The 14,450-nt window shown below is 39.5% G+C and overlaps 1 protein-coding gene and 1 pseudogene across 1 annotated transcript; both read right to left on the reverse strand.

Moving 5' to 3' along the window:
- Nucleotides 1-1,570: 1,570 nt before the first annotated feature.
- On the reverse strand, nucleotides 1,571-8,488 carry LOC114724959 (putative receptor-like protein kinase At4g00960; annotated as a pseudogene).
- A 5,194-nt stretch (nucleotides 8,489-13,682) lies between these two features.
- On the reverse strand, nucleotides 13,683-14,105 carry LOC114724961 (putative cysteine-rich receptor-like protein kinase 9). The gene has a single exon (XM_028911427.1). The coding sequence runs from the start codon at nucleotides 14,103-14,105 to the stop codon at nucleotides 13,683-13,685; it is 423 nt and encodes a 140-aa protein (XP_028767260.1).
- Between the last annotated feature and the right edge of the window lie 345 nt (nucleotides 14,106-14,450).

Below are 14,450 nucleotides of genomic sequence, written 5' to 3' on the forward strand. Positions count from 1 at the left end.
TAACTTGTTAAAAATTGAATTTCACTTGACCTCTTTATATTTAATCTTTTTTATGTGGACTTATGGACAATCTTCCCTTAAAATAACGTAGTTTAAAGTGTAGTGATGATGGAGCATAAAAATTCATAAATTTAGTCATGCAAGAAAGCAAGGAAGTAATGAATTTTTCGTTCAAGACTTACCAAATATGAAGTAATCAAGAATTCTATGAGGAAGAAACTCGTGTTAAGAGCCGTTCATTTTGTTTCAAGCAAAAACCAATGAGTCTATCTAAATTTTGATGCAGAAGTTGGGCCATCAATAACACCTCATTATTGAACCCAATATCTCCTTGCCCAGAATTCCTAGACAATCTTTTGACTGCAATTAATGTCTTGTCCATTGGAGAGCCTACCCTGAAGTCAACCAGGACGCATCAATGTACGCGCCAACAGCCCCTTCAACATGAGTTTTATCTCTTTCTTTACCCCGTAAACTTGTCCAAATCCACCTTGTCGAAGCTTAGTTTCATTTGAGAATTTATGAGGTGCAGTTTTGGTGGTCTCAAGTACACATTGTATTGACTCAGCAAGTCCAATTGCACTGTCAACTTTCAGATTCATCTAGAAAATAGAATTTAAGCTAGTTCCTTAGATAGAATTTAAATGGGCTTATAATTGTTCATAATGTATCAAGATCAAGTTTTGTATGAGTGAATAAATCAAATACAGAAAACAAAGGGGAGGAAAGTGTGACTCAGTTCTTTCTCTTTCTACTTCTCCTTCCCAAATAGGATCCTAATGAATAATGGATTTTAATTCCCAGACGTCCAGCAGGAGAAATGGAAGGCACAAGCATAAAAGAAAAGGTGAACCCCATCTCCAGAAGCTTCATAGCGACAACAACTTACTTTGGTCAAGTGGGTCTTACTTTCCTCTTCTTTCTATCTCTTTTCAAAAGCTGCAAGAAATTTAATGTTTTGATTTACATTTATATGGTTTGCGATGACAGAATATGTAAACTTACTTTGATTTATATCTTCTTCGGTTCATTCTTGCTCGTACAAAGATCCAAACAATATAAAGCAGCACAATAGAGGCAAGAATTGGCACAACTATAGCGACAACCTGTTAGTAATGTCTTGATCTTTCCTGAAAAGAGGTTTCCATGAAAAAATCCCCTAGCACATTAAATCTTGAATCCTAATATGACATGCTGGTATCTTTTAAGATATGCATCCTGTCCTCCCATATATGGAAAGGGAAGCCCCACCAAAAAGTTATCGTTTGAGGAGATGAAGATTACAGAGAAACAGAGAGTTGAAAGCCGACTCAAAGAAGCAGAACCCAAAGCTTCTCTGATCTCTACATTCTTGTAAGATGTGCATAAAAAAAGAGAATAATTTTTCACAAATTTTCTAATTACATCACAATTTCTCCATCAAACTTCATCACCTAGTTATGTGACCAAATTTTCGCAGAATAATTTGACTGGTACGTACCTCGAGAGGCTGACGCTGGAGAAGAAGGTTTTGGTGAGCCATCAGTTGCAGGATCATAAAAGGGGTAATGTGATACTACCTCCAGCATTCTCAATATGAGAGAATAAGAGACAGAAGATTCATAGCTGCTGTTAAATGGGACGAAGAATCAGATTCCGCCGTCTCTGATATCGAATACTCTTGAGTACCACAGTTTCCCATTGCTCCCTTCTGATTTGGACACAACTTTGGGAGAAGAATCGAGGCATTCATGAGGCAACTTCGACATTCGTCTTGCTTAACCCCGCCTCTGCAGAGCCCAATCGCATTAACCCGTCAGCATTTTGGGCATGAGAGATATTGACGAAGCCATAGTTGCTGATTTTTGTTAGTTTGATACGTGCTTCTATTTGTGTGGTGACTTTCCGAATCGAAACAGTGGCTATGTTGGAAATCGGGAGGATCGAAGGCGGGGAGAAAGAGAAGATGAGAAAGGAGAGAAAAGAGGGTAAAAGAAACTATACAAATTGCCATCCCGAGAGATGACTAGTGGGAAAAAATGAGCTTTCATAACAACTTCAATGGAGAAATGTGTAGTAGCTTCTCTGTTGTAGAATTTTCCCGGAAACTTGATAGGGATCGTCACCATCATGCGCTGAATGGTTTCTCGGCAATGAAATTTCTTTGAGCTTAGGGTGCCGAAGTTTCTACTTTCTTAACCATGTTTGCAGTCGTCTTCTTGCTCTATTTTTCTGCAGAACACTGGGGGCGCAACGAATATACTGTTAAATTTAGTGTATATGGTTGATATTTTATTATTTTTTATGAAAATTCAAAATTGTGCATGTTTGTGGGTATATATAAAGAAATAAAAAATGAAATTAATACAAGATAGAAAAAACACCAGATAAGAAACGAAGTTGAGAGTGAGAGATATTATTGGAAAGGAAGGAAATAGAAAAACGTATATCAAATCAAGAATAAAAAGTTAAATCCTTCAGCTATCAATTGGATATAGAAGAACCGCAAAAAAAATTTAGACTAAGATATTTTTTTAGTCTTTTAATTTTATACAAGGTTTTAATTTTATGCTTAAAAAATAGTAAAGGAAACTTGGGTGCCAATATTTTGTTTAGATACGATGAACCAACCAGATTATTTTAGTTGCTATTATATAACACAGGGGAACTCAATATCTATCGATAGTTTGTATGAGCACTTCATTGACTTTGGCAGATTCAAATGGCCTTCCAACAAATAATAAATCTTTACCAAACATTTTCTATAACTCTAAATTGATGGGATGCAGATAGCTTGCGGAACAAATAACAATTACCAGGTTTGTTGAAAATTAATGCTTGAGACAAGTGAGATTCTATTAAGCATAAGTATTCATACAAAAAGCGACAATTTCTGCAAGTCAACTAACCTTGAATAATGAGAATCAATGCTGTTTTTATCCGCATTGTTCCCATGACATGAAATTCTCTACTTGCAATACCGAGAACTTTTGAACTAAAATACATCGCATCCTTTCCTGTTTATGCAAATCACAAAACTCTATCATTCTCTTTTTTGGGGGGGGGGTGGATTAAAGCATTTAGCTATATTGATTGAGAGTATCACCTCTACACGTCAAATTACCGAGGATATATATCAGTTATTGAGGCCTCATTTACTGGTAATGATTTTGCAGATTTACTATATCTGTAATCCTCAGATTGTCTGCCTGATAAACTTGTGTCATTCATAAAAAATGCAGGTTTCATGGGTTCTTGAAGTGAGAAACAGTGGCTGTTGAGCATAAGCACAAGGGAAGCCAAGGTTGGTCTGTCAGCAGCTTTATCTTGAACACACAGTAAACCAATGTGAAGGCACTTATTTCATTTCTTGAACCATCTTTTAACGTGGAATCTATAATGTTAGAGGCCATCCCTTTCCTCCAGCTTTTCCATGCCTGCAACAAAATTGCTGAATTTTGGTAAGTATTAGCTCGAAACTTCTAAGTTTCATGCGGACCAATGATGATTAATTTCTTAAACTCTCAAGAATTTCAAAGCCAAGGAGAAATAAATAGTGAAAAGGCTGAAATCGTACCAAACTTGGTAGATGCTCTGCATTCTCAATATTATGACCCCCCATTCTTCTGGCCACTCACAATTTCTAGAATTAGTACACCAAAATTGAAGACGTCAGACTTTGCTGAGAATCTTCCATGCCTTGCATACTCTGATGCTATATACCCACTACATGTCAAAGTGATCAAATACAATATGTTACACTTCTCTTTACTATTATATTCAATTTCTTCTTCTGTTTGGTGTATGACATTTAGAAACTAATATATGACATGTTTTTGTACTTACTAGGTCCCCACAACTCTATTTGTGTTGGCTTGAGTTTGATCAATAACAAATAGTTTTGCCATGCCAAAATCTGAAATCTTAGGATTCATCTCCGTATCTAAGAGAATATTACTCGCTTTAAGATCACAATGAATAATTCGTTGTTGAGATTCTTCATGAAGGTAAAGAAGGCCTCAGGCAATTCCTACTATAATTTTATAGCGTGTTTCCCATCTCAATTGTGCACGTCTAATCGGATCTCTATCTCAATTCAAGACATAATCATATAAAGTAGAGTTAGGTATTTGCTCATTTATTCTTGCAACAAAGGGTAATGAATTTCATTTTCCATGTAGAAATAGAATGTCTAACTTATCAAATATAAAATGATCCAAACTTCTATTACGAAGAAGCTCATATACTAGAAGCCGTTCCTTTTCTTTCAAACAAAAATCGAGGAGTCTAACCAAATTTCGGTGTTGAAGCCTGGCCATTTGTAACATCCCAACTTTTGGACCTAGAAGTATAAAAAATAGCCTCAATTGTATAGGCTACCAGACCCCATTTGAGCAGAAGTCCTAAAGATGAGAAAGGAAGTCAAAGCAGTATCAGGGACTAAATTGCAAAGTAAAAGTTTTCAGGGGCTCAAGTATAATCAAGTTAGAGGTTCCAGTAAAATCTTGAAGGCTCAGAGAGAGAAAAGAGACTAGATATAGGCCAAAGGTTAAGTTAGAAACCTCAAAGAGAGGATTGTATGAAGTTAAGTTCAAACAGGGACTAAACTGTAAATTCCGGCAGTTATGACCAACATGGGTAAAAATGGAAGAGTATACAGAAAATTTTAAAAAAATCCCAGAAAATAGAAAATAATATTCTAAGACTCTTCTGTGAAGAGAAATGACAAAAATACCTCTGAGATAGCTTAAATGGAATTTATGAGGTTATGGCCGATAAAGAGTACACTATTTGAGGTAATTATTTAAAATAGCAAGAGACCTCAAAAATATATACAAAAATGAGGTTAAGTGATTGAAAGATTGTACTAATTTATAAAATTAGTCTCGTAACCGAAAGGCCAATGGAATGGCTTTAATAAATTAAAGAGTCAATTATACTGATAAAAGGGTATTTTAGTAAATGAATTTTATACAAGGCTTAAAGGAAATGTTATGGTCTAAGAAAATTTATAGATATTTTCTAGAATTAAAAAGAATTTATGGAGCTGATAGAAGAACTTTCTGAGTTCCGGAAGGCCATAAAGAAAGTCGGAGAAACGTGGGCCAAGTAAATTCAGAGAAAACTTAAGGATTAAGTTTTGATCTAACGGCTAAAATCTAATCTCCCTTCTCTTCCACCATGTTTACAACACATGGCACCTTCTAGAAGAAGGAGGTAAGCATGATGTAAGAAGATGATGCAATGATGATGCAAAAGTCCACTTGAACTTCCAAGATTGCCCTTACTCCTTCTTTTAGCTACCAAGGGCATTTTGGTCCATTCAAGTCAAATTTTTGGCTATAAATAGGCATTCCCTCCCCTCACATTTAGGCCAAGGTAGGAACTATAGGGGAAACTCTGCCGCTCTTACATTTAGAGAGAGAAAGAGCTATTTCTAGTGAGAGAAAGTCTACCTAAGTTTAAAAAATCATCAAGGTATGTGATGATTTGGTACCTATTTCGAATAAGCTACTCTTCGTATTTGATTCTAAAATTTGGCATGATTAAATTACACTTTGTAAGCTTTAAATCTATGGGTAGAATACTTCATTTGGATATGTGTACGATTTATGGTGATTTTTCAAAGTTAGGATTTGAAATCTGGAAACAGTGTTTAACTTTTGGAAGAGTGTCAAATTCTGTACAATTATGGTACTGTTCAGCATAGAATTGGTTTCTAAAACTATTTTTCATCTAAAGCTAACTTAAGGAGCTTTCAGTGAGACTTGGAACCACTCAATTTTGATTTTTCTAGAATTAATTATGAATTTTCAAAGTTGAGCAAAAATTTTGGAATTTCTGCGTGAACAGTACCTGTGAAGCAAAATTTTCAGATTTGATCTTCTTGAATCTAAGGCCATCTAAAGTGGTCTTAATTGAAAAGAAATAGATCTGAAGGATGAGAAATGATGAGGTTTATACTAGAAAAGTTAGAAAGAAGACCCTAGAAGCAAGAGAAAGGGTTGAGGTTCAAGAGAGCTAGTCTTGAACTTTATGTAATCTAGTGGTTCTAATGGATTGTATGATCATTATGACTATGTTTAGGACCTTGAAAAATACAAAGGGATGTTTGGTGATGTTGACCAAATGCCCACATGGTTGGAAAGTCAAGGGAGTCAAAGGAGAAGTAAGAGGAAAGCTTGAGGTGTAAGGTAGTGAACTTACCTATTGTCATTGCTTGATGTTATGTGCTTGTATGTTGCTGTGTACATGTTATTTGAATGTCATTGTGACATGTTTTAGCTACTGTAATTGCTATTCATGATGAGTAGATTATGTCTCCATGGCCATGCATCAAGAATTAGCTTTGAGCATGCTAGTATGTCACTAATTAACAAGAGAATAAACAAGTTGCATTTAGTGCATGAGCATTCATCTAGCATGATTAATATGGTATTGTTTGCTACTGAGATTCTCCCGAGTCTCACCCCCTCCCTAACCAACCATTTGGGTCAATCAATGATGGGCACTAATGGCATGAGAAGCATGGAGAAGAAAGTGGAGAATTATTGATGTTAATGAATGATATTATTATTCAATGTATAATTCTCCTATATTGTAAATTATGTTATGAATGCCATCAATTCAATGTATGTGCTTAGAATGTTTATGGCATGAATGAAAGTATATGAGTATGAATGGGAAAGATTAAGCCCATGTTATGTATGTCAAAGAAATAAAAAGAATTAAAGCAAAAGTTAGTTAAGGGATAAAACGTAGGTCCTGGAGCAGTTATATTCGAGCTTCAGTTTAACCTATCATATGAATGAATTAAGCTACGAAATTTGGTAGAATTATAATACACATCCCAAGATTTAAAATGAGTGGTAAATCACCTCAATTGGGTGTGTATACAAGGAGATACAAATTTTCAAAGTTGAGGCACAGAATCTGGAAAGTCCAGATTTTACCAAATGAACAGTAATCTTAATCATAAACTGTACGTTTTGGGTGAGGATAAGTTCAATTGAATATTTTTCCCTTAAAGAGCATTGAAAGAGCTTTTCGTAGAATTTTGGAACTCTTCCATACAATTTTTTCTAGAATTGGTTATGATTTATCAAAGTTAGACCTGTAATCTGAAATTTGCACAGTGAAAAGTAATTTCGGAAAAGTAATGTCCTAAATGAGATTTTGGAGCTCAAGACCATCCAATGTGGTCTAAAAGGATTCTAAGTGGACTCTAAGATATTATATAAGTAAGGTGTGACACCATTACTTGCACTTCATTCTTAAATTCAATGTCCCCTTGCCCAGAATTCGTAGACAACCTTTTTACTGCAACCTCTTCTCTGCTAGAGAGCTTGCCCTGAAAGTTGGATGACAAGTATCAAAATTTGACCGGGGGTGCTATGTTAATAATACTGTGAGTGTTATATCTATCTACCTTGTAAACTGGTCCAAATCCTCCTTGTCCGAGCCTGTTTTGATAAGAGAAGTTATTTGTAGTAACTTTGATGCTGTCAAATTCGAACTATATTGACTCAGTGACGTCAATTGAATCATCAGCTTCAATCTCACCTGGGCAAAATATGTTTATAAGCCATTACCTTAGATGGTGTTTAATTAAAGATGTAAGTTCTACGGAACAAACGCCTAGAAAAAGCCACGAGACATTTAATAAATTTTGACTTTGCTCAGCATTGTCAGGCTGTTAGCAACATATCAATGTGTACTTGGAAATTTTCTTCCTTGGTTTTTCACTCTTACAAAAATCCAAACACAGATAAGCAGCACAACAAATGCAGAAGTTGGCATAACAATGGCAATTACAGTTTGTGATTTCTATACTGGAAAAAAAAATCCCAGTTCATTAAGAGAGATAATAGAAAAGCATGTTGATTTTGAAGCCTTACTTATCTGCTAACAACCACCCATTCCTCCCGGCTGGAATGTGAATTCTCAACAAAGGGGAAGTTTTGGGGGTTTAACTGCTAATAAAAGTACCTTCTAAGGATGTTGTATTTGCATATGGAGGAGGTGATGAAGATGTTGTGTTGGCGGATGGAAGTGATGGACGTGTAAGCAGTGGAGGGGGAGGGGGAGACGGTAGCGGCGATGGAGCTGATAAGGGCACATCAGCTGTAATTGCATAGAAGCGGCTACTTTCATATCTGAAGTTACAAATGGATGTAATAACCCTACCGCCTGGCCTGTCATTACAGCAATTTGGAATTTTTGAGATGGCCCAAAGCAAGCAGATATTGCATTCTGACTCGTACAAACTAGGTATGCACTGAACAACATCATATATATTTTGAAGGTCAAGTCCTTCTTCATTTCCTGTAGCAAACTTTAGACTCGAGTCACCAGATGCAGCTCTGCTACTTAGATTTTGCAGCAAACCAATAAGGACCTGATTATAGTGATCCCAACTTTTCACAAAGTTTGCGTTCCACATATAGAATGTAGCAATAGGATCCACCCGATTGCCTAATATGGAAGTGTCTGAGTAAGATAATGTCATAAACTCGCATGCAGAACGTGCTTCACGTACTGGAATAGTGAATGAGGAGGATGCAAATCACGTGAACCCAAACCTCAGGCGCAGCTCTCGTGTGCGAAGAAGGACCTGGAAGTTACGTGAGCTGGCGGTGTGAGCTGGCAACGAGGCTAATAAATAATACAGAAAGGGGTTGTAGAGGGCAGAGTTTGTTATGAGATTCCTTCTGGTTGTTATGCTCTCTCCCTCTGCAATATTCTGATTTCCCTGGACCGTTGTGGCTATCTTTCAATTCCTTTGTCTTATTTGATCGTGTCTTTTGGCATTTGATTGTACTGAGACGTTAAGTTGCCTTTAAAGGGGAATATTATGATCATTTTCATCATTGTTATAGCGAGCCGTGACATTTGGTGCTCTCGTTGAGAGAACTCTACTCTCCCATGGCAGAAAATACGAGATTCAAGGAGCTGCAGGCAGAGGTCCGAAAAACACAAGAATACATTGAGTCTTCCAATGAAAGGTTTGATCGTATTGAGGGACTACTGGACGCGTTGGTGAAAACCGTAGACAGCATGAATCGGCGAACAGAACAGGGAGCGTCCAGCAGTGTGGGAGCCCCTGAACATGATTCTGTGAACACCCATATGTGCGTGGGTAAGCAAGTGAAGATAGATTTTCCTCGTTTTGATGGGACGGACGTGCTGAATTGGATCTTCAGAGCAGACCAGTATTTTCGCTATTATGATTTACCAGACCATCAAAAGCTAATGATCGCCGCAGCCAATATGGAAGGCTTTGTTATCCCGTGGTACCAGATGCTCGAGAAGAACAATCAGATCCCGACGTGGAAGGCGCTAACTATGGCGATTGAAGATCAATATGGGCCTACTAAGTTTGATAGTGCTCGAGCACAGCTATTCAAGTTGACCATGCAGGAATCGTTAGATGACTTCTATGGGAAGTTCATGGCTCTGGCAAACCGGTCAGAAGGGTTAAGCGATGGAATCCTATTAGACTGCTTCCTGGGTGCTCTTAAACCTGACTTGAGAAGGGAAGTGGTGGTTCAGCAACCCACTACACTCAACAAAGCCGTGGCTCTAGCACGATAGTTTTCTGAGAAAGTCAATCCCGGAACGTCTACTTCGAGATTACGTTCGTCCTATTCATCGTCGCCCACTGTGAATCAGGCTTCTCCTAGCTCCGTTGCGAGCTCGTGGAATAAAATGAATACTGGGAATGGCACTAAGTCCAACCTCCCACCGTTGCTCCCAACTCCAAAAATACCGCCCATAAAAAGACTCACTCCAGCAGAGATCCAAGTTCGTCAAGATAAGGGACTCTGTTACACTTGCGATGAGAAATTCACCCCACAACACCGCTGTCCCAACAAGCAATTGATGATGATTCATACTGATGAGGAAGAATCGCAAGAGGAGAACGAGGATAAAGTAGAAGAAGAGCCTGATCATACCACAGTGCATCACTTATCATTGCATGCTTTTCGAGGATCACAAGGAGTAGCCACAATACGCTTCAATGGGCAGATTCACGGCACTGCCGTGCAAGTATTACTGGATGGTGGCAGTACCGATAACTTTGTGCATCCCAGGATCATACAACATTTACAATTACCGGTAGAGAGGGTACCCCTCGTACGAATTTTAGTGGGGACAGGTCAGCTTATGGAAAGCCAGAGCATTGTATCTGATTTACCAGTACAGATTGGTGACTATACTATCACTATCACAGCGGTAGTTTTACCTGTGGCTGGGGTGGACATGGTCATTGGTGCAGCATTGTTAGAAACATTGGGTCCTCACGTGGTTGATTACCGATCCTCACTAATCAAGTTCGAATAGGGTGGTCGGTTCATTACTCTTCAAGGGTTCCGAGCTCCACGGGTAGCTCAAGCCCAACTCCATCACATGAGGAGAATATACCACACCGATGCTATAGCTGAGATGTTTGTGATCCATGGAAGCCCAGTGGCCGAGGAAACAACGCATCAGATTACTCCAGAAATACCAGCATTAGTACCAATAGATTTGGCAAGGGTGATTCAACAGTATGCCTCTGTTTTTGATAAACCCCATGGTCTTCCACCTGCCAGAGACCATGTTCATCGTATTGAATTGCAACCAGGGACAGGGCCAGTAAAGGTGCGACCGTATCGATACCCGTTCAGCTAGAAATCAGAAATAGAGAAGTTGGTTGCTGATATGTTGAGTGAAGGTCTAATACAGCCTAGCACGAGTCCCTATTCAGCACCTGTCATTTTGGTTAGAAAAAAAGATGGTACATGGAGGTTCTGTGTTGATTATCGAGCACTTAATGCTATTACCATCAAAGACTCGTTTCCCATGCCGACCGTGGATGAGTTGATTGATGAGCTTCATGGGTCTCACTACTTCTCTAAGCTCGATCTCCGTTCTGGTTATCACCAGATCCTGATGAAGGAAGAAGATAGGGAGAAGACGGCATTTCGAACTCACCAAGGATTATATGAGTGGCTTGTGATGCCGTTTGGGCTTACCAATGCGCCGGCAACATTCCAGGCAGTAATGAATATAGTGTTCTGACCTTACTTGCGGCGTTTTGTTCTTATTTTTTTTGATGATATACTGGTGTACAGTCGCACATGGGAATAGCATGTATATCATGTTGAGTTGGTCTTACGCATTCTGGCCTAGCATAAGCTATTTGCGAAATTATCCAAGTGTTCTTTTGGACTTCAGAAGATTGATTATTTGGGTCATGTGGTCTTTGCTATTGGCGTGGAAATGGATAATGCCAAGGTTCAAGCTATTCAACAGTGGCCTACACCCACGACTGTTTCTAATCTACGGAGTTTCTTAGGCTTGAGTGGGTATTATAGACGGTTTATCCGTAATTATGCCCATATTGCAGGACCGTTGACCAAGTTATTGGAGAAGGATGGATTCAAGTGGACAAGGGAATCCCAGCAAGCCTTTGATACACTGAAACAGGCGCTAATTCAGGCCCCTGTACTCACCCTACTTGACTTTTCAAAACCGTTTGTGCTCGAAACGGATGCTTCTGGCCACGGCATTGAGGCGGTGTTGAGTCAAGCTAATCATCCCATAGCTTTCTTTTCCAAGAAACTCTCACGTCGAATGCAGCAACAATCAGTCTATGCTCGTGAGTTATATGCCATTACAGAGGCGGTAGCGAAATTCCGTCACTATCTTTTTGGAAACTATTTTATTATACGTACTGATCATGCTAGCTTACGGCATCTCACTGAACAGCAACTACAAACACCAGAACAAGAAGCTTGTCATCCAAAGTTGATGGGGTATCGATTCTCTATTGAGTACAAACTGGGGGTTGCCAACCAAGCTGCCGATGCATTATCTCGATCATCCTTGATGGCTTTAAGTGAGATAGTAAACTCATTCATGGATGTTATTTTATCGGCTGTTCGGTGCCCTCCTCTGATTCAACAATGGAAAACAGAGGTGGCTCAAGGGCAGGTGACGGATGCTGCATTACAGGTTATTAGGGGTGATTTATTTCGCCGTCATTGCTTGGTTTTGCCTCATGATGACTGCGACTTATTACAAAAGGTCCTATATGAATTTCATGACTCGGTTTGGGGGGTCACGCTGGCTACCAGCGAACTTTTCACCGCATTGCTACTCATTTTTATTGGAAGGGGATGCAACGATATATTAGAGATTATGTGCGCCAATGTTGCATTTGTCAGCAGGCGAAAGCTTCACAAACGCACCCTTCGGGTCTTCTTAGTCTGTTACCTATACCAGAGCAGATTTGGGAGGATATAGCCATGGATTTCATCACGGCTCTACCGGTAGTTTAGGGATTTTCAGTTATTATGGTGGTAGTTGATCGACTGTCCAAATACGGTCATTTCATTCCCCTGAAGAATAATTACACAAGTGAGCAAGTTGCTGATGCTTTTATCACTAATGTGGTCAAGTTGCATGGAATACCTCGAACAATCGTTTCGGACAGAGATAAGGTTTTCCTTAGTCATTTTTGGCATCACCTTATGAAACAGCAAGGCACCCAGCTCTATTTTTCTTCTGCCTACCACCCAGAGTCTGACGGTCAAACGGAGGCGTTAAATCGTTGCTTAGAAATGTATTTGCGTTGCTTTGTCGCCGACCAACCTTGGAAATAGCTGTCATTCTTACCTTGGGCTAAGTTTTGGTATAATACAGCATACCACACCTCCACACAAATGACCCCCTTTAAAATTGTTTATGGACGCGACCCACCACCTTTAATTCCTTACTTGGTCTTGTCTGAAGGACCATTTGATGTGCAACAGCAACTGGAGATTCGTGATCAGGTGTTGACGACATTACGACAAAACCTTCAGAAGGCTCAGGACCGTATTAAGCGTTTTGCGGATCGCAAGCGTACGGAGGCCCAGTTGGAAATCGGTGATTTTGCTTATGTTAAACTGCAACCTTATCATCAGCACTCCGTCCAGCTCCGTCGCTACCACAAGCTCGCCATGAGGTATTTTGGCCCATTTCGTGTCTGTGAAAAGATTGGGTCTGTAGCGTATCGGTTGGAGTTGCTTGATATGGCTCGCATCCATCCTGTTTTCCACATCTCTCTCCTAAAAAAGTTTGAAGGTGCTCTGCCACCATCCCCTGTTTTTCCACTACCACTACATAACTCACCGGAGGGTCCCGTTGTGACGCCACTGGAGGTGGAGGCTATACGACAAGTTCGCAAGAATCAGGATTGGGTCACACAGGTTCTGATCCAGTGGGACGAGCTGGCCGAAGCTACTTGGGAAGACTATGCTGATATCAAGTCTATGGATCCAACTTTTAACCTTGAGGACAAGGTCAAAGCTAAAGGGGGAAGTAATGTCATAAACTCGCATGCAGAACGTGCTTCACGTACTGGAATAGTGAATGAGGAGGATGCAAATCACGTGAACCCAAACCTCAGGCGCAGCTCTCGTGTGCGAAGAAGGACCTGGAAGTTACGTGAGCTGGCGGTGTGAGCTGGCAACGAGGCTAATAAATAATACAGAAAGGGGTTGTATAGGGCAGAGTTTGTTATGAGATTCCTTCTGGTTGTTATGCTCTCTCCCTCTGCAATATTCTGATTTCCTTGGACCGTTGTGGCTATCTTTCAATTCCTTTGTCTTATTTGATCGTGTCTTTTGGCATTTTTTCTTGGATATTGATTGTACTGAGACGTTAAGTTGCCTTTAAAGGGGAATATTACGATCATTTTCATCATTGTTATAGCGAGCCGTGACAGATAACATGCACTCATCGTACATCCCAATATCTTGCTTCTGATTTGGACAGAGCTCTGGCAGCAGGACTGATGAATTTTTGAGGCAGCTACGGCAAAAGTCTGACATAACATCTCCCCTGCATAACCCAACAGCATATATTGTATTTGGATAACTACCATATGAGAGATTGTGGAAGCCACAATTTATTTGTGTGTCGGAACCGAGATTTGATAAAAGGGTATTGAGGTTGGTCTGGTAGGTGATATTTGCTGTGTTGCTGCTGTTGCTGCAATAATGATCCAGAAATTCTGGTTGGCTGCTGGCTCCACATAATAATTGAGTGATAAGAACACAGAGAAATTGAAGCAATGCTAAGTAAGCTCTGGCCATTGAACTTTGTCAAGGGGTTATAGCATTCGGAGAAGGTTTAAAGTCTAAAGCCTTTAGCTCTGCTTCATAGATTTCTTATCTCGTTTCGCTCTGTGAGGTTTCTGTTGTAAAGTACTCATCAATCTCATTAATAATGTCAATTTCATCCACAGAGTTGACTTGACTTATTATGGGTAAATTGCAAAGTTAGGCATGTCGTCTAACGGAGACTAACGAGTAATGAGACATCTGCTGGTCAATTTTTTGCATTAGCGAAGGTTGAATGCGATGGAAGTGGTTGAAGACCGACCCCAATGTTAAAGACCCTGAGTTACAGCACGTCAGATGTACGTACCAATTTGTTCT

Source organism: Neltuma alba, unplaced genomic scaffold (assembly GCF_004799145.2).
Source record: "Neltuma alba isolate B1F8T4 unplaced genomic scaffold, ASM479914v2 tig00012206_pilon, whole genome shotgun sequence".
Classification (NCBI taxonomy): domain Eukaryota; kingdom Viridiplantae; phylum Streptophyta; class Magnoliopsida; order Fabales; family Fabaceae; genus Neltuma; species Neltuma alba.

Excerpts from the sequence above, each read along its gene's own strand:
- LOC114724961 (XM_028911427.1), bottom strand. The coding sequence starts at position 14,105 with ATGGCCAGAGCTTACTTAGCATTGCTTCAATTTCTCTGTGTTCTTATC.